Consider the following 21,232-nt stretch of genomic DNA (forward strand, 5'->3'; position numbering starts at 1 on the left):
TGCAGACTTTGCATTATAAGCATATAAAATTATGCTGTGGTTTATACACATTTTCATTTCTTATGTACCAGATACTTTCTGTGCATCTGAGAACTACAGGATAGAAATGATACAGATTTACAGATTTAAAATAGAGAAAGAGGAGACTGCATTCAGCAGAGGAAGACAGGAAAAGCAAAAGTTTTATAAAGTTCTACTTTTAACTGTGTTTGTCCCATAGTATAAATACTTGCTAACCTACCTAATGTACTTTACATTACTTAATGTGCACTTGATTTCTAAACTCTCTATATTCCCACCACTTTCATAGGTTACATTTTAATCACAAATAGTCAAAACAGAAATTCAGATTAGATGACAGAGCAATATCTTAACTTCAACACTTCTTAGGTGTATAAAGAATGATTCCTCTTATGAAAAGCACAGACCTTTGCTTGCTTTGCAGGTGTTACAGTCTCCTTGTCAGAGTGAACAGCCTTTTCCCGAGCTGTCCTTTCAAACTGCTGCTTTAAAACCTGTGTTGAAATCTTTGGGAACTCTTCATTCATAGCTTCATTGACTACTGCAATGGAAAGAATAATATTTTTTTTCTCCATCCTGCATTTTATGAAATTGACTTCATCGGTGACTTATAAAACATTGTTACACCTCACAAATTACACTTAGCCTTGCAGAGCTCTGGACTTGGTCATGAATAGAAAACCACAGAGAGAACCACAGAATAACTGTTGAGGGATGTGTTATCACCTACCATTTTGCAGTGCCTGAATTGTGTGAATGGCGGGACTAAAAGTTGACTGAGGTCTGTGGATTAACATAATGCAGGAATTCCGTTAATATCAGGACTAAGTTACAGAAGTAATGTCTGAACACGGTGTTCATATTCTGCAGGGCCATTAATTTTAGCCATAAATTGACCTTTTATCATCCAAAATTTTGCACATACATGGACTAGCATTTGCGTATGTTTTCAGATGATTCTTTAAGCACACAATTCTTTAAAGCAGCTACCCACATACTTAAAACCACCTCCTTATGCAAAACCCATCTCTGTATACCTAATTCTAAACGTTTCCTAAATCCCATTGATACCAATGGATATATTTTGCTGAGTAAGGATTAACTGATGAATGCAGAGCAATATATGTTTTTATGTTTGTATGCAAAGGCAGGTACATTTGTGTGAGTAAGGGTATTGGCCATTGCTGATTTGTGATCAGATTCTCATGCTACTTCTTACCTGTTTCATCAGTGTGCTGAAAGAGTGTAGAAACCTCTTTTCTCTCATGAGTAACTTGCTCACGATGAGAAACCTGTGCACAAAACCTTCATTTTACTACAGGATATAGTACAATATATGTTTTCCATTCTTCTCCAACTGTATTTGAAATGTTACATCAAAGGAAAATCTGAATGGGAAATCCAATTAATTACCACATTAAAACAACACTTATAAAACACCTTTTAAAAAAGTATTATGTACTACCAAATGAGGGAGGCTATCAGCAGAACATCAAGATCTTGCTATACTATGTGGTAATGGAATAAGAAGGAAAACAGCATCTTGGTAAAATTGTCTGATGGCATAATTAATTGACACAGTTACCTCTTCTGTTTGACGGGCTTCCATTTGACTTTCTTTGGAGGTGATTTCATTGCGTTCAGTTTCCCTGCTGCTGCTTGATACTGTGCGCTGACTGCTACTTGACATCTCCTAAAGATAAATAAAAATAATTGCATTTACAGATAATAGTAAATTAGATTTTTTTTTTTGGCTGTGAAGGGCTTTCACAAATAAATTATAATTTAAATGGTTCAATCTAAAACAGTCATTTTTCAACAGAATGCAATTATTGATATTTGTATCTGTAAGATTTGCAACAGGCTTTTTTTTTAATATCAGAGAAGCTGCAAAGTCATTTCTGTTACTGCAGTGCAGCCAGACATTGATCAGCAGATACTGAAAGTACCATGGATAGGTACAACATATAATTAGAGTGGAAAGTGAAGAAGAGATTTGGAAGCTAGTTCTGGCTTTAAATGCTGTGCCATCAACTTGTTCCTATCCGCAAGTATGAGGTTAATCCAACTTCATGAAAGTAAATTTAATAATTTCTCTATATTAGAGATGGTGACTTCCTGCATATATGATATACAGATCTTCAGATGCAAAAATACATGTTGAATTGTGTTTATGGAAAACATGACCCATAGGCTAACCAGAAGATCCTATGAAATATATGGGCTGCCATTGTATTTGGAAGTCTGACAACTGTAGCATATACTGAGCACATAGTTGAGAATTTAAAGCACTGTTCTAGTTGTCTGTGTAAGCTAATTTCTGAGGTTTTCTCTGCTTAGTTTGACTCCAGATTCTGCCAGTGGTTTGTTTTCTGATTTAGAGCATGTCACCAAACCTGTGTTTCATCCCATTACCAGTTTCCATGGAGTTTTTTGATATTCAGTGATTAGAAGAAATAAATCCTGAGGACTGATATTAATAGATCAGTTACCTCTCTTCCTCCCTCTTGTACACTAACATGCACACGGAGACATCTAACAAATCATTTCACTTGTGTCAAATTAAATATTTCCTTTGCGAGAAGGAGGTTTGCCTATTAGTTTCTATTGAACGTGAGCTTTTAAATGAATAGAGCTTCTAGTCCCTCCAGCGAGAACTTCCCAAGTGATCAGTGAATGTTAATGGAGGCAGTACTGTGTTTCTGAGACTGCTGACAGGCAGCCAGAGCAAGAGAGGTGCAAGTTTCCCGCAGCTCAAAGACTGGCACCTCCCTGAAGTCCAGCAAAGTGTGGGACAAGAAATGAGTTCTTTCCCTTAATCATCCAGTGACAAAGAATACAGTTATGGGTGTTACTCCATCTTCACAGAATCACAGAATCGCTGAGGTTGGAAGGGACCTCTGGAGATCATCTAGTCCAACCCCCCTCCTCAAGCAGCGTCACCTAGAGCACATTGCACAGGATTGCATCCAGGCGCGTTTTGAATATCTCCAGAGAAGGAGATTCCACAACCTCTCTGGGCAACCTGTTCCAGTGCTCTGTCACCCTCACAGTGAAAAAGTTTTTCCTCATGTTCAGATGGAAGCGTCTGTGTTTCAGTTTGTGCCCATTGCCTCGCATCCTGTCGCTCGGCACCACTGAAAAGAGTCTGGTCCCATCCTCTCGACACCCTCCCTTCAGATACTTGTACACGTTGATAAGATCTCCTCTCAGCCTTCTCTTCTCCAGGCTAAACAGGCCAAGCTCTCTCAGCCTTTCCTCATAAGAGAGATGCTCCAGTCCCCTAATCATCTTTGTGGCCCTTCGCTGGACTTGCTCCAGTAGTGCCACATCCCTCTTGTACTGGGGAGCCCAGAACTGGATGCAGTACTCCAGATGTGGCCTCACCAGGGCTGAGTAGAGGGGGAGAATCACCTCCCTCGACCTGCTGGCAACACTCTTCCTGATGCAGCCCAGGATACCATTGGCCTTCTTGGCCACAAGAGCACATTGCTGCCTCATGCTTAACTTGGTGTCCACCAGCACTCCCAGGTCCTTCTCCGCAGAGCTGCTCTCTAGCAGGTCAACCCCCAACCTGTACTGGTGCCAGGGGTTATTCCTCCCCAGGTGCAGGACCCTGCACTTGCCTTTGTTGAACTTCATGAGGTTCCTCTCCGCCCACCTCTCCAGCCTGTCCAGGTCTCTCTGAATGGCAGCACAGCCCTCTGGCGTATCAGCCACTCCTCCCAGTTTGGTATCGTCAGCAAACTTGCTGAGGGTGCACTCTGTGCCTTCATCCAGGTCATTGATGAAGAAGTTGAACAAGACTGGACCCAGTACTGACCCCTGGGGGACACCGCTAGCTACAGGCCTCCAACTAGACTCTGTGCCACTGATCACAACTCTCTGAGCTCTGCCATTCAGCCAGTTCTCAATCCACCTCACTGTCCACTCATCTAACCCACACTTCTTGAGCTTGTCTATGAGGATGCTATGGGAGACAGTGTCAAAAGTAAGGAATGCCTACGTTGCTTGTGTCTCTGCTAGCATTTCTGTTGAATCCGTACAGTGGAACATCCACTGGCTGACCTGTAATTTCTGCCATATAGTAGGCAGCAAGGACTCTGTGATGGAAAAGCTATATGCATCTCCTTTGTGGGGTTTATGAGTTTTGTTCCACCTCTGTGCAGTAAAATTGTCTGGTTCAACTATAAGATGAAAGATGAAGATTAAAATCATACTAACAAAAGGTAGACTAAATCTGCTAGTTATTGGCCCACTGAATGATTTTGTGGGTTACCAGTCTCAAAATTAATCCTACTGTCAAGGTGAGGCCTGAGGAGTACCAGGTAGAGCATGATTTACACTTGGAAGCTGTGTGTGTAACAGTTGTGAGCGTGTTACACAATATGAGAGACTTAGGAGTGAATGCCCTACTAAGTTGAAGGGAGGCAGTTCACAGCAAATAGGGTGTAAATTGTTCTATCTATTCTCAGTTTAATGAGTATATGTAGTGTATGATTTTCATTTTATGTATACATGCTTTTTCATATATTCATGTATATATATGCTTTTCATTTAATATATACTTTTCTGTTCTAATGTGAATTTTTTAGATATGTAAGTCAAGCTCTTGTTATGGGAAAAGCTCATACATAAGACACAAAATATGTTGATCTTTGTCATTATGTGTCCTTTAAATGGTATGAGGTATTAAAAAAGAATATAATTAGGCTTAATGCAGTGAGAAACCAAATCTAATCTGAACATCACTGCTGTTTTATTGCTGTAACTTTCATACTGCTTATGAAGTAGTTGCCATATTGCAAAAGATAATAGTTTAATATAACAACCACAGCTGTCTAAAGTGTAGCTTAAACATTATTGGCCAAATTTTGACAATATAATAATGTGGCCTTGCTCTGGGTATGCAGGAGGAAGAGGGACTTGGAAGTTCTCATCTTTTGTGTGTATCAAAAGGGCTGATTGAAATTACATTTATAGATGGTAAAATGCTGCTAAAAAACCTGGAGTAGTTTATCCAAAACAAGTGGAGAGTAGAACGACCCATGGTTTCATCCCTTCCTCTGCAATGACAAACTGTAGGATATGGCAGATAGGATTAGTTTAGTTTATTCCGTTAGAGTTTGTGATGTGTTTTGTGCACCATGTAGAATTCGGAGAATATTCTATAAAATTATCTGATGGTCTCCACGGGATAAGGTTGTTCTGCACTGCTTCCAGTCTAGCCTGTGGCTGAGGATCACAGTCTAGATTTAATACTAATTAGCAGTTATGCCTGTGGGTAGTTTATCCCTCTGTTTGATTCTGTGGAAGATGCAATTCCTGCTATACTATGCATTATTAAATCAAGCAAGGTGCTTATTAATTACAAGGCTAAACTGAACTGCATTATAAAACTACATGACAAGTTTGTGGATGAAAACAATTCACAGCTACATTCAGTTAACAATTCAATGTAATTGTGGGAGCTATCATCTCATGAAAAGGTAATGCTCAGAATTTCTGCTACTTTTGGTCTGAATATCTCAGGTCTATATAATTGTTAAAAAAGTGAAGTTCAACTTTTATAAACTACTGATCAGATTTAGATAATTATTACTATTTTGTATAGTATTAATTAAATGTTGTTTATATTAGCATGAATAGCATTTAGAATAGATGTAGCAGTGATTTTTTTGTTTGTTTGTTTTGCATTACCGGTGTAATGATACTGTGTAATGTATATAAATCACATCATACAGTAACAAAGGACATCTAAAAAACCTGCTAAGCACTAAGGATAAATAATATGTATTGAAAACAACTGGTCTGGAAACAAAGATATGGAAATTACTAATAACATAAATCAAATCCTTTCTAGTACTGGAACAAATGAGTTGTGCAAATAACTTTTAATTCCTATGTATGCATCCCAATAGAATATGAGATAACTATTTGGTGGGTTGTGAAATGGGACACTACAGCTATGAAATGAACAGATACACACTACATCTAAAATTCTGAAACTTGTGCAAACACGTCAGGTCCCTGCTCAATCACACGTCATTCTGTCAGGTGAGAACAACTCCTCTTCAGCTGTGCAGGGTAGGAGGACAGAAGCAGAGAACTCAATATAATTTTTGGTGGCTGGAGTGAAAAGACAACTATTAAGATTGTTTTTCCTGTGGCCCGAGAATCACTTTTCAATTAATATTTGTTTATTCTATGCCTATCGTTAGTGAGCTTCAGAAAACACTGTCAACTGGATGATGGTTGTCATGCTGCTAGCTCATAAATGGTTTCTAATGGTCATTTTACTTGTGTTTCAGACTTCCATTGTCCTCCATTCTCTTCCATTTGTTTAATGTCACCATTATGCGGACTGTTGGTCCTCTCAAGAATATCTGTATAGTACTCAGTGCAGAGGGCTTTAGTGTCCTGAAGGGTCTCTGGATACTAGTATAAATAGTGTATACTACAACTAGTATAAATAATAAGTCATTATAAACTAAAACAATACTATTTACAAATAAAGATGTAAATCTGAGAATAAGTCTGTAAACATTATATTCCAAAAGTACATTTTTATTTAGGCATTCAGATTCTATTACTGAAGAGAACTGTAATTGCTACATGAGTTTTATATGTTAGTGGCCCGTACATCAATTTTAGTGCCTCTACACTGCAATAATTTCCATAGAATTCTTATTGCAAAATGTGCCTAGATTTGTTCGAGAATAGCATCTTACATCAAAAGCAGAAACCATTGTAAGCCATGGATCCAAATTGGGATAGAATAGTTTGGTATTTTACGTTTTTTAATCTAGCATTAATTTAATTCAAAATGAAAATAAGTTTATGTGTGTGTATATAGATATTTATATGCACACACAAAGTGTACACTTTGGTATTCTAGAAGGTACTGAATAGTGCAGTAGAAGTATTAGAGACATGGCAAGAGACTTTTCCTGGTCCTTCCAGGCTGAGTAAGCAGAAAGAACTGAAAATCTCATGAGAATAAACGTCTTCTTGAGATATTTCAGCCCCTTTTTTCAGACTCCAGTGATTTAGATTGTTTTGATAATCCTGACTTTTCAGGTAGCAAACTGTTATTTTAAAGTTCTTGAATCTGACAGAAAATATAATGAAATAGGAAAGTAATAAAATGGCAAAAATGGTATATTCAATAGAGGGAGCAGTATAAGACAAAATTGCACTTGAAAATTTTATGCTCTAAGCCCAGTGTTCAGAAGACAGAAGAACTGAATGTGACTTGCCCAAATGCGTATTTAATTCTGCCTCCTTCTGTGTAAGTATTAAAGAAAACTTTAGAAATCAGTGCAGGAATAGAATGGACCAACAAGAGGTTCATAGCTCATCCTTCTAGTCTGAAGCAGGATTATGGATGCTTTTTCTGAAAGATACTTGTCTAGATAAATTTTAAATGCCAACATAGTTTCCACAGCCCATGTGTGAGGCTTTTCCCATGTTGAGCTGGGCAGAATTACTTACCTCCCATCTCTTATATGCAATGCTTCCTCTTCGTATATCCCAAGGCCTTATTTTTTGTCATAGCCTCTACTGAATCTACAGTCCAGCATAACACTCATTCTTTTTTGCAGTACTGCTATCTAGCTAATTATTGTCATTTTGTATTTGTACATTTTGACTATTCCTTTCTTAAATGGTGTTTTTTACTTGCTGTTTTGAAATCTATCTTTCAAGTCTCATACCACTGCCAGTTACCAGTTGAAAATCAAGTTCTACCTTTCAAAAGACTCACAACCTCTTCCAGTTTGGTAGTATTCACAAATCATATAAATTCTATTTTCTGTTAATCCAAATCATTTAGGGAGATATCAAGCAGAATGAAATTTATAGACCCTCATTTTGCATGTTCCCCAAATCACAATGCACCATGACAAATAACAGCTCTATTTATTTCCAAATATATTTTGTCCTTGAAGAATGTATGTTGGGTGCTTCTTGCCACTTTAGTATTCTCTATGTGCATCTCAACAGTGTGTTTGAGCACCTTTTCAGATACTGAATTTAGCCCTGTAAATCCCTGTATCCTCTTTTCCTCATTTTTTGAAGATGCTCATTGTATTTGCTTTTCTCCAGTCTCTCATTGAGAGACTCTCAGTGAATTCTTAAAGATACACTGAGACTCTCAGTTAATAGTTGGGAGATTGCTTTAGCTAGTTCTTTAAATATTTTAGGGTGGAATTCAGTCAGTTTCCACCAACTCGAGTACATCTTTCTTACACAGATGTTGTAACCTGTTCTTGCTTTAAAGTATGGTACCCGGAATGTCAGGAGAGTAATATGAAAAGTTAGGCTTTAAATAACTCAGTATTACATGATGCAAAAGCATCTCACTAGTTTCATTCACCTGATGTTATCACAAGACTCTTTTCCTGCAGTCTTTTATCTTTTTCTTCATAATCCTTCAACTGGATCAAAAATGAAGAAAGAGTACAAACAGCCTTCCTCACTACACAGCCCTGATTAATTTTTTGAGTGTCCTCCAGCCTGTCCACTGACTTTGGCACAGGTGTTGTGGGGAAAAAAAGTGATTGTGTAATGAAAAAACATAACATAATTTATACTCCCAAGGATACAGGTAACTGTAAATCTGAGACTTTCATAGCTGAGGGTCTATTTTGCAGCCTAGCGAACATTATTTTAACATTGCAAAAAAAAATAAATAAAAAAAAATCTCATTTCAAATTCTATCATGTCAGACTGAAACATATCCTCAGCATGTATCTGGGTTTAAACACTGACTAGTCAACATGGCAATATAGTTTGTGCTAAATGAATTAGCTATTAGCATAAGAAGGCTGATTTTATGAGGTTGTAGTTCCCTGGATCTGATAGAGACTGATGAAGCCAGGCCTGGCTTTCTATCCCCTCACGGGAAATGTGGGAGCTCAAATGCCATGTTACAAATGGGCAATAGTCCAGTGTTCAGAGCTCATACTGTGCCTCCATCTATGCCCATCTGAAGAGCCCATCCAACTGAAGATTTCCTACTGGGAGACTGGTTTTATGGTGGTGGTGTGATCCAACTGGTTTAGAGCACTTGTGCTCAAGTATTAAGAAAATGGATCAGACTGCCAAAATTTACCTGAAGAACACAACTGAAGGGAATGACAGTTTTAAAACACCTGATGACAAACCTGAAGAGAATCTGGCCTCAGTGATTTCTCTGTGCAAACAGAGACAGTTTGTTGCAGATGTTTTAAAGCATTTTTAACTAAGCAGAAAAATCACGTAATTGGACATAATCATACTTGGACATAACCCTTGGTAACAGAAATTGTTATGCAGTTTCAGAATAGAATTCACTACTAATTCCCCTGGTGAAACATTAGAGTTACTTTTTAAATGTGGCATTAGGATGGCATCTCTTTGCCCCTTTGTTTTCAGTTGATTTTAAACACTGCAACATTAAGTCTTGAGATTATTTGTGGCATTTCATAATACTCATGATATTTCAACATCACTGAATGACATCTCTATATTGAAAACTACTTAATTTCAAAAATTTGCTCAGCAAATCTGATTTTTTAATCGTTGACTAATTGACCTGGAAACAATCATTTGCACGTATTAGATATGAAAGCTAATTACAGTATAATTATTTATAACTGTATTTAAATATTGCCAGAAATCTAACAATGTTCTTCCATTTAGCTTTGGACAACTCTAATCAGTTAAGGCTTCTGTTACCGGGACAGCATGTCAACCAACATCAATCAGTATACCTCTGCTGACAGGGGTCAGTTTAACTCTCTAGTGCATTATTCTACAGTATCTTCACCTGAAGTCAGTTATGTGAAACTAAGTAACTTGAGGATGGATTTAGGTCTATTTTGTCATATTAGTGATGTGACAAGGAACTGGGTCCCAGTTCTAGGGCTGGTTGTATGACTAGGAACTGCAGGAGCAGCTCTTGTCAGTGAGGAAATTCCTAGTTCTGCCATTCTATTTAGAGATGAGGAAAACTGTTTCACCTGTTGTGGAATGGAATCACCAATGGACTTATTTCCAGTACAGAAATGACTGTCAAGCCTCACGAGAGATGAGAGACTATTAGAGAATGTGTGTGTGCATTGCACATATAGTGAAAGGAGAAAAAGTGTGACATTATGTGAGAGAAAATGGTTGGTAAAAGTATCAGTTACAGTGTACAAAATACACTTTTGTATGTCTTATTTGCGAGTCCAATTTCTAATAGATACTGCCACTTATATGTACAATTAATACATTTATTTTTCAAAATCTATCTGCCTTTGGATACAGAGGATACTTCATTAAAGGAAGACACCCCCTTCCCCTCCTTGCTTGTTGATTGTGCACATTGTGGACATTGATATGGTATTAACGTATAACAAATGAGAGCTAACTAGTAGATATGATACTTATTTAACACAAAAATGAAACTATAGCAGAATGTTGATGTGTCCTGTTCTACAAACTTTGAAAGCTATATTACTTAAAAAACTCTCAGATAAGTGCAGGGTGGTAAAGCAATTTACTGTGCCATTACTGTTTTTTTGGAATGCACAGGATAGTGCAATGAATTTTATTATACCAGACTTCATGTAGTCCAAAGTCATTATCTCCTACAACAATTTTTCATGATATATGCTAATGAGGTAATAAAATCCAAAGACCCTTTATCTGAAATAACACTTGGAAGCTGTTCTGTGTGTTTTTATGTGGCATCTGGGTTCTTCGATACAATTTTTGATCTGTTTAGAGGAGTTGATTAAATTTAATTCAATGGAAGCAGCAAACTCCATTCCAAAGAAAATGGTTTAACATCACTTCAAGTGCAATTTATGCAAACTATTACCATAATACTTGATAATGACTTACAATCTTATAGACAAGATTCAGCACAAAATACTCTTACAATGCTAACCCATTTTATTCACATATTTCCTATAAGTCTAGAATTGTCTATATTGAGAGTTCATCTACATAAGAAATACATGATTACTACGTGATTACTATATCATAGTAGTATATCTTAAAGAGAAAATTCTGTGAGTACAAACATTATGGAAACATTGTCTTAGCTATAATGAAAACTGTTCAGTAAGGCAAATAATCATATTTTTCCCCTCAAGCTATCTAGCAGGCCATACCTCATTCGTTAGTATTAAAAATCCCATTGTTACCTGTACAGACTTGTGCTGGTGCTGGTACTGAGCAAAGGTGTTTTGTGATGAGGTCCTCTGGCCTTTCTCAAATTGTTTCTTCACTCTTGCAAGGCCACCAGGCACAGTACATGGCTCTGTTTCCTCTGAAGCCTAGTGTAATAAAATATCGCCAGTTGTTTTTCATTTGCAGTAAGAATATACTTCTCTGAGTTGATTTTTTAAAAAATATTTAATAGCAACACAATATAATGCTTATTAATTTAAATTAGAAAATTTGGAAGCATGTAGTTATGTCTCTAGCCTCTTATATGCAACTTCAACTATATAATCTGCAAACTTATTTTAATAGTACACATGAATTAATATTAGCATTGTGATAGGTATAGTAATAAGACAAGTATTTTGCAGGATTTTCATCAGAATAAAGCATATTCACACTGTTAAGATTAATTGTTAAATTTCATTGGCCTGTTCAGACTTTTACTTAGCAACCAAAAATGAAGACTTGCAAATTTTGAAGTTCTTTTGGAATTTTACAATCTAGAATTTATTTAACACTAATTGCTAAATGGTTCTGTGTGAAATAGATCCTGTTGTTCTAGCTGCATATTCATCTCTATTTAAATTGGTGTCTAAGGACTCAGTGGTTTCCTCTTTGGTTTTTAGGGATTTGACGTGTATTTTCAGCAATGTAATACTCTGTATTTGCAAGAATTACAGAGTCATCAGCAGAGAAGACAGACAATCACAAGTACTGTTGCTTACAAGTTCAAAGACCTCTGTACAGGAGCCGTAAATTGAGATTCAGAGAATGAACAGACTATCTGTATTTGAAAAATGTATGTATGTTTGGCTTGAATCTTTAATGCCAGAAGTAGTAGATTCCACTTCAAACACATTCTGTAGCAATCACTATCCAAAACAGTCCACCTCTCCCATGTTCCCGCTTCTAATTGTATATTCTGAGTTCTGTTTCCTTCTGAGTTGCCACCTGACCCTCTCTGTACTCTTCCAGTAGGTGCTGTTGAGAAGCCTACAGAGGCCGTTGTGAGGCACTCGTCCGTCACTGACAACAGTGACAAAGGTCAGAAAAGTGCCCTTATCCTCAGGCTCCCTTTTCTAGTTCTGTCCCTTATGTGTTATCTCATATATGGTACTAGAAGGAAGCCTTCAGCATTTTGAGCTTATTAATCAATATGCAGAACATAAAACATGCAGTAATTAGAAATTTCCTTGTAACGAATAAGTCTTCTTAGGTAACTAGTATTCACATGTGATGAGCAACTCAGCAGGTCCTAAAAAACAGCATTTTTTTTCCTCCTAGGATGCAGAAGGTGCAATTGTGCATACACATGGATGTGTGAATGTGAAAAGCAATTATTTTAGTGAATGAACATTTTAGGCAGCCCTTGCCAACTGTTTGGTGATATTTACAGTGGGTAAATATCATTATTGATCCTTTAAGCACATGTTAATTCTTTTTAAAGGAACCTGATATGCAGTTACTTATTCCAACAACCATCCATTTCAAAAAGAATTTATGAGGAGTTCTGGAGTGTAAATGAAGTAGCGTATATGTTTCAACATACTTGCATGAAGCTTAATAGAGCTCTTTCTTTTTGAAAGAGATGATTAATTTCAACAATGTTTCCAGTTACAAGAGCAGGGAATTTGAACCTTCTCAGATGATGTTTGGAATTTTCTCCAAATACACAAAGGCAATTACAAAATAAAGAAGTCAACAGCCAGGAATTTGGTCATTTGAAAACATCTGGACTCAGAAGGGGAGTGTGGCTGGTGGTTCTTTTCACAGTGCTGATCCAGTGCTGCATCTAGCGTGGCTTCTGGGCTACCTGAGCACACAGAGGCCAATTTCAGCAGCTGCAAATCACTATTCCTATGACCAAACTGCAGGTAAGAATGGGAATCCTTCTACAGCTCTTCTTGCAGCTGGCTGGTGACTAGTGAGAACTGAAATCAGTTCCTCGTTTTGCCATAGATTCGCTCTGATTGACAGAAATTACTCTGGCCTAGTTTACAGTAGGAAAAATGTGCATTCTTCCCATCTGCTAAAATCTTTGCATAAACAAAGACTGTTGTCATTCCAACATTGTACCAAGCCAGTACAACACCTCCATTTCCTGATACAAGATAGTTGAGCTACAACTTCTAACTAGAAGTTTAAGATATTTTTAAAATACCATATGTTTTTTTATCCCTTAGTATTTCTGTGCCTCAGTTCTGTAGAACAGAGACAGATTTTCCTGAATGATAGATAAATGTGCTGGGAAGTGCTCTGCTACTATAATAAGGGGAGACATACCTTAGGTAGAAGGTGCAAAATTACTGTGCTGTACTGCAGGATTTTATGTTCTCAGCCTTTTGCATTTGTATTTTTAGAAGCTATTCCATATTATGAGTAGTATGATATCTGAATATAATTTTAATATTTAATTTTGGATCATTACTAGTTTCACACTGTGCAAAATTATAAAGTAGCATCTTCTAATCATGGCTATCACTTTAACAGCAAGTGTCATCTATATAAGTTCATTCTATAGCATTTTTGTCAGAGAATGCTGTTTTATGAAAATTCTGCTTGATTGTTTCTTACATAACAAAAGCAAAACAAATCTAATATTGAGACAATTATTAAGACTAAGATGGAAGATGAAGATTACAGTACGAACAAATAAGGATCTTAAGTTACTTATTATACAAGGAACTAGCAATCATTATTTTTTAAGCAATAAGCTCTCTGAATACAACAAAAAGATTTTCAGTTGAAATATCCAAGACAGCAATATCTAAACTAGACACTCCATAAACTTTATAAGCTATAACAAACCCGAAGTTTCATGCTTTTTAGTATTGACATACATTTCAGAACCTTGCTATTATATTAGTAAAAGCTTTGTGGAAAGTGTAATTGAACATCTCTAGGGAGACAGAAAGCTTTGGTTAACCTGATACTTTCTTGTGTTTACAAAACTTACCATATTTTTGACAATATTAAATAGTTTCTACTGCAGTGAAAAAATAGGAAAATTTTGTTGTCACAGCATAATTTTCTCACTTGCACCCTGTATTGTGATTCTATGATGCCAAAGTGTCTTTTTTTTTTTCTTAATATTTTTATTATCTGTCTGTGTCTTCCTGGGTTTCTGAAGCCAATGACCAGCTTCTTTCCTTGATTTTCCAGCAATATCGTAACTGGATCCTTACTCTCCTTTATACTCACTACATGTAAAATATAAGCTGTTTTCTAATATATTCTATAGCACTTAACTGAGTGAAAAAATAGTTCTTTTTTGTTTAATTAAAGTACCTTTGACTTCCTTAAACAGTCTCTACCATTTGCCCCCATCACATCAGGAATTCTAAAAAAGTGCATGTGTTCTGTTTGCTTTGCAAACTCTTTGTTCATCACTTTTTATTTATCCATTTTCAGAACCATTCTTTTTTCCCCACATTTTCTAACAGCAAAATCTTAAAAATTTCCTATTTCCAGCACATATTTAAGATCCTGGCTCTACATTCAGTTCAGATATTGCTGTGGCAGTTCCCGCTTCCTTTTCCGTTTGTTCTCAAGTTATAGCAATACAGTAGTTCTTATGGACACTCTGAGAAGGTGCTCAGAAATACTGGAAAAGTTAAAGTCAGATTTAGAAGATTCTGTTGCGTTAATTATCCTGTTGTTAGAATTCTGCAGACATTTTGCAGGAATTACCAATCATATACAGAGTTTTTGTATTCTGTACTAGTAGCTACACTGCTAAAAAACAAACAAACAAAAAAAACCATGAACAGGTGTAAATGACATTTGAAATCTGTAGCTCTATTTTAATAGAGTACAAGTTGTGTTGGCCAAATACTGTATGTTACTTAGTAATAACATTAAGCATTTCTGTAAAATAACCAATCTGTATTGATAGATTTGTAGCAAGTAGTAAAACAAAATTAATAAGGTTTTTCTAAATATTGTTTTCACATAATAAATGGCTATTTTTTGATAATTTTATTATAAAACATACTTTTTCTTAAACTTTATAGCTGCTATTTTATAATACAGTAATTTCAAATTGTTTAGTTTGAACAGCAAGAGATCTAAACTTAATGTACTTTTGAATATGATTTTATTATTTGATGATTTTAAATATTCATAGTAATACAGAAAACGCTGTTTTTTTTAATCATGAGTTAATAGAATAACTGCATTGCTAATCTCTCTCACACCTATGTAGGCTAAGACATTCCTAATAAATGAAGTACATGCAACAGTGGAAGAAAAAGAAAAGTACTTCCAGTGAATTAAAATGAATGGGCCAAAAGACTAAAGGTATTGTATGAAAAATCACACTGAATAGAGAGAGATACAGGTGTATCAGTATATTTGCTAGGTAAATATAGTAATATAGGTTTCAAATTTAATCCATGTAGAGATCAATCTGACAGCTTGGATGAATAAAGAATGTAAGATACGTCATTATGTAAAACAAACATAGAATTAAGAGGGTGATTAAATGTTAATATCTTACATTAGCAAAGGAGCTGCTGCTCTCTACCTTGGACACAGCAGCCTGATACATAGCCATTCTTTCTTTCAATGAGACAGTGTCCTGGAAGTCCAGCGGTGTGTTACCACTCCCAGGAGTGTTCTCTTCTGGTAGTCTTCTTACAGTTTTGGGACAACCCGCTGTAACTACAATCAGACATCATATTTTCTCAGATGGAAACAGGTGCATTCCTTTTCAAATCTTTACAGAAAAGCACTAGTAGAAATGAACATTATGATCAACTTTTTATCAATTTTACCTTATTTTCAATTTAAAATATATGAAGTACAGAAAAAATTAATTAAATAGAGTTTTTGAATTTGTTATTCATTAGGGAAATAACAAAAAGCTTTTTTTAAAAACACACAATTTTAACAGCAAGTATTGCATATTTTTCTTGATAGTGTTACATATGCATTATTTTATACTATAAAATTGATTGTAAGTACTATGAATAACAAATTGTAATTAGATATATTCTGTTCTAATTAGCTTTATACATTATAGTATTCATTTGTTTAACGGAGACTCATTGCAGAATTGACCGTACATTTCAGTTGTTTACTGATATTGCAGTAGAATGTGTTCTAGCATTCTACTACTAAAACCTTATTGAAATTTAATTATCTAGCTTATCAACTACATTTTAACCTTACTCAAAATGAATGAAACATCAGGTAAGCATATAGACATAAAGGAAAATCAAAACAGAAGTTTTCATTCGCTATGTGTCGTTATTGTGCTGTAAAACTGGTCATAAAATAGAAGGTACATATTTTTGTGACTCTCATTTTTAACCTAACATACACCTCTATAGACACTTACAATGCAACTAATTAATTAAGACTCATTTCCCATTGAATATTTGCACTTTTAGTCAAATCATCTTCCAAGAGCTTAATTTTATGGTTGGTTTCCATTTGATTAAGTAATGTAGTAGATGATTAACGCAGTTCATTTAGTAGAAGACAACCACTAACTTTGAACTTCGAGTTAAACCGAGTAAAACTCTGTTATGTACATATGTTTGATTTAATTACAGGTTCAGCCTTAAATTAAAAAATTTACTTACCATAAGTCATATTGCTACACCTTATACTGGTCATAAGGTGTCTTAGGAGCACAGCTTCTATTGGCATTTGCTGAGATCATGCACATACACTGACTCCTCATGGTCCTTGGCAATTCAGAAAGTATGCAATAATCACAATCCTTTCTCTTTTTCTACTCAGGTCAAATGCAGAGAGTAGGCTGTATGGCCAGTTCTGAACTGAGTCTCAGTTACCTAATGTAAATTAACTGGGGTTGGTTGGTTTGTTTGATTGTTTTCTTCTGGGTGAATTTCAATACAGGTGATGGAAATAGCTGAATAGCAAGACTGAGCAATTTGAGATCTCTATATAAGGCAAACTATGACTGAGACACAGCCCTCCTGAATTTGGAATTCAACTCAGCTGCTGTAACAAGTGCTTAGTATTTAATAAAACTTAATGTATTGCACCATGTTGTTGTCTTACTGACCACAAAGAGTAGCAAGTTTATGAAGCTGGTAAAAGATACTTCTAGTATTTTGACAAAATATGATCTGATATTTTGAGGGGAAATGCTTGCCAGTGATTTTAGACCCTCTAAATGCTTGATGTAACCACAAAGAAGCCTGAGCCAGACTAAAGAATTTGGTCTTGTCGATATAATAGAAAGTCTGGAAACAGATGTAGTATATTCCATCATTTCTGCTGGGAGAAACTTTAAGAGGAAGGATAGTGAAATAGATATAATTACAAAACAAAATGGGGGCTGTGGCTTCAATAATATTTTGTCCCTACAGAAGGGGAAGGTGTTTTAACTAGATGAGGACAGAGCTCACTAAATGCTAACGCTTTCCAGAAAGTCAGCCTAGGCCTTCATAGCAAGGCAGTAGTATCTTAATCTGTAGCTAAGCCTTCAGCTATAATGACAAAGGTGCAGTATGTGACTCAGTTCATTATGTCAGTGCATAATGGGAAGCATTTAGGATGCCTCAAGACATTTTTAATAGCTTCAAAACATTTTGATAAAATGTAATCTGGCATTTCTATTATGTAGTCCTCAGAAATGTTTTGTATTCAGGACTGACCATGGAATTCTGCAAAACCATGAGAAATGCTATGCTGTCAGCCTAACGACTCCCTGGGACACTTCAGATCAGCCTGAAGACATGTGCACATGGTTCAGCTTCAGCTGGAGTCCTTGCCTGATATTGTCAGCTGTCACAGATTTTAAGGTAGGTTGGTGATCTTTCATCACGGGTAATGTCTGTATGGGGAATATGTAGACTTTAGCTGCAGTTGACATAAATGATATCTGAGAAGTATATGAGCATGCTGATGTGTTGTAAGTTACCACTGGACTTGTCTTTACATTGTTGCTAGGACCTGAAGGGACTGGAATCTGTGCTTTAGCGGGTCATTTGGGACTCATCTGAACTCTGTTGCCTACAGCAGTGTAAGAAATGATTTGCACGCTCTGCAGGAGACTCGGAGGAGACAAGAGGGACAGGGCGTCTTTCAACAATGTCTCAATTTCCTTTTGGAACCCACCCCAAATGTATCAGTGCCCAAATATAAGGAAATAGCCTTTGTTGTCTTAAGGGGATTTTTTTTTCCTACCAGGCATTTTGAAAATGCTTGATACTGTGAAAACTTAGAGGAGCATAAGCCTGCATTAATTGTATATTGTTATATTGTGAATTATGTACACTTCCCATGAGGTGGAGAATTAGATAGAAGCATATATATGACCAAGTGGGTAGCAGAAAGAGATTGACTGTTAGCACTAAGGCTATCCTGACCCTTAGATGAAGTATATGTTTGTTATGTGTCATTAGGTCTAGGATATAACAGTGACCCTTTTCTTTCTTTGAATGACAATATATATATGTGGTAGAAGCTCTTAACCTGTATTTTCTTTTGAACATCTTTATGGCTCCTGGACAAAACAGTAAGTCCACTTCCACCTGTAGCAGGCTCTCAAATGAACCTTGAAGTGATCTGGGCAAAGTCTTGGAGAAACCTCACCATTCCTGGAGAAATAGGCAGAAGCAGTATCTAAGGTCATACACCTTAGCTGTATCTGAAATTAATCTGAATCATTATCTACCAAAGGGTTAAAATAGCAGGATTAAGAGGAAGTGGATTGCATAGAAATAAGGCAGTGTGTTTAGACTGTGTGTGTAATTTGCATATTTTCTAGGATGGCTCCTAGGAGGACTGTTCATAACCAAACTGTGTAAAGAATGCTGCTTGGTAACACATACTGCTTTCTTGCTATTGCATCTGTGACAACATAATATAATCTGACTGAATAAAATAAGCAGAATGGTGGCTGTTTCCTTCTTTTTTCAAACTTCAAGAAGCAATATCCTCCTTAGGATAGAGATTACTCTATTAGACTGTCTTTCTTACTCAAGAGATTGTCCAGTCATGCTGGCAGGTGGAATGTCAAGGAAAATGAATTGAATTTAAACATCAGATGCAAGTACATGTCTCTCTTATTATTTCTAAACCTAAATGGTCCATTGAATAAAAACTGCTTTTTTTCTCTATCAAATCAACACTGCCTAAATTTCATTATTTTCTTTTCTTTAAACACCTGCTAAGTGCAAAGGGTAAGTGTCTTTGTGCTTGTGAGCATGAAAGAATTCAACATTCTAAATAGCTGAAAAATACTCCCTTGAGCTCTGAGTTTTCAATACCAAAGGCTGGATAAATCAAATTTTACAATCAACTCATTATAATCTGAAAGAATTTCATGTAAGTATTGGACAAAAATTGCCCCATGAATGTTTCAATAGGGATATATAAACTAAATCTTCCAAGCTGCAAAAAACCCGCAGCCATAATATGTAGAAGGTTGAAAATGTTTTAAGAATCAAGAGTAAATTTAAACAGAAATCTATTTAGTAATTTTTTGGAGGGATGGGATAAAACACAAAAGTGCCACAGCTAATTTCATGATTTCATTATGACATGATAACTCATATATAGCTACTATAAACTGAAATAGAATGTTACTATGATAAAAAACTTCTGGTTTTGTAATAGAGCTCATGTAAATTGTGCAAGGACAGAAGCAGCTTGATTAAAGAAATTCAGACTTGCACTTGTTGAAATTTAGGAAAATCTAGGTAAAGCAAAAGCAGGGCAGCTGCGGAGGAGGGCCTACAGTAAACATAGATAAAGAAATGCAGACAGCTTGTTTGCTCCTGTCTGGATGAAGCTACAGCTCAAAGTACATTTGAATAGGTAAAACTTTGTGTCAGAAATTCCCGTTTCTTGCCTCTTCAGTACTTTCATCTCATGAAATGATCAGATGTGCTATTTCTATATGGAATTTGTTCATATGTTTTTGTCTTGTTTTTTTTGTCTTGGTAACTGTCTTGGGTTTTTCCCCCCCTTTCTAAATATGACTCTAGGAATAGTAAAATCAACAAGCTGGTCAGTTCAAATGTTAACTCTTTCTAGTCACTGATTATTTTTTACCCTATGTTTAGTAAAACTGTAATATTAAGAAATTATTAAACAAGAACAGTCCTGTGATATTTATTATTGCTCTGGAAAATTTCACTGTGAAGACAATTTTGTTGCACCTTTCCAACCCTGCAGGAAGACAAAAACATTGCTGGAACAGCTCAGTATATGAATACTTCTAAAGAAACATCCTAGCCCTTCAGAAGAACAGTTTTTATGTGAGATGAGAGGTCCCCATATGAAAATATTTCTCCAAGACTATTAAAAAGGTGTGAGAATTTAAAGTATTCCCCTACACTTACAGGGAAAGGAGACGGACTTATTTTCTACTGAGAAAACTTAAAGACATATATATAGTATAGCTAATACGGTACGCAACAAGAAACATTTCCCCTGCCCATATAAAACCTCATCAAACTTGCCAGCAGGGGACGCTTTTCCACTCCAATGAGGCTGTATGTGGCCCCTCAGATCATTTCATTTTCAAGAACACTTTCCCCCCCCCATTTTTTTTTTTAATAAGAACTGTCTGCATATTTCTCCACCAATTAAGCAATGAGATGTCCCTGCTGGTCTCTTGAATATCGTTTAGCTTTTGGGGGGCGGGATACACTAGAAGAAACATCCCTGATGTATTATGACCTGGTAGGGTGATAATTCTTTTAAAAAAAAACAAACAGTCCCCACCACCACCAAAATAATTCCAACACTAGCTACATGAATGCAGAAGCTATCCTTAAAAAGTAACCTAAAGCTACTACAAGTAGCATGATCAGGAATGCTTCTGAAACTGCAATTTCAGAAAATTTAAGAAGTCTTAGCCAGGTTTGTGGAGGATCACTAGAGAACTGGAGCCTTAAGGAGGCCCGTCATTTGATTTCAACAACAGTATTTCCACAACGTGGAAACTAACATTAAGAAATCCTCAATAATGTTTAAACTGTTTATTTAGGTGCTAATGTTAAAATGTTTAAAGGCTAATTCTGGA

At 36.1% G+C, this 21,232-nt stretch overlaps 1 protein-coding gene across 1 annotated transcript in view; it reads right to left on the reverse strand.

Moving 5' to 3' along the window:
- The window catches only part of XIRP2 (xin actin binding repeat containing 2), a 28,742-nt gene extending 12,967 nt beyond the window's left edge, over positions 1 to 15,775 (reverse strand). The window contains exons 1-6 of the mRNA XM_067298628.1: positions 15,719 to 15,775; positions 11,199 to 11,330; positions 6,322 to 6,459; positions 1,607 to 1,714; positions 1,241 to 1,313; positions 429 to 562 (exon numbers count right to left, since the gene is read on the reverse strand). Of these exons, the coding sequence (XP_067154729.1) occupies positions 429 to 562; positions 1,241 to 1,313; positions 1,607 to 1,714; positions 6,322 to 6,459; positions 11,199 to 11,330; positions 15,719 to 15,775 (642 nt within the window). The remainder of the gene's footprint in view (positions 1 to 428; positions 563 to 1,240; positions 1,314 to 1,606; positions 1,715 to 6,321; positions 6,460 to 11,198; positions 11,331 to 15,718) is intronic.
- Between the last annotated feature and the right edge of the window lie 5,457 nt (positions 15,776 to 21,232).

The sequence above is a fragment of the Apteryx mantelli genome, chromosome 6 (genome assembly GCF_036417845.1).
Source record: "Apteryx mantelli isolate bAptMan1 chromosome 6, bAptMan1.hap1, whole genome shotgun sequence".
NCBI lineage: Eukaryota > Metazoa > Chordata > Aves > Apterygiformes > Apterygidae > Apteryx > Apteryx mantelli.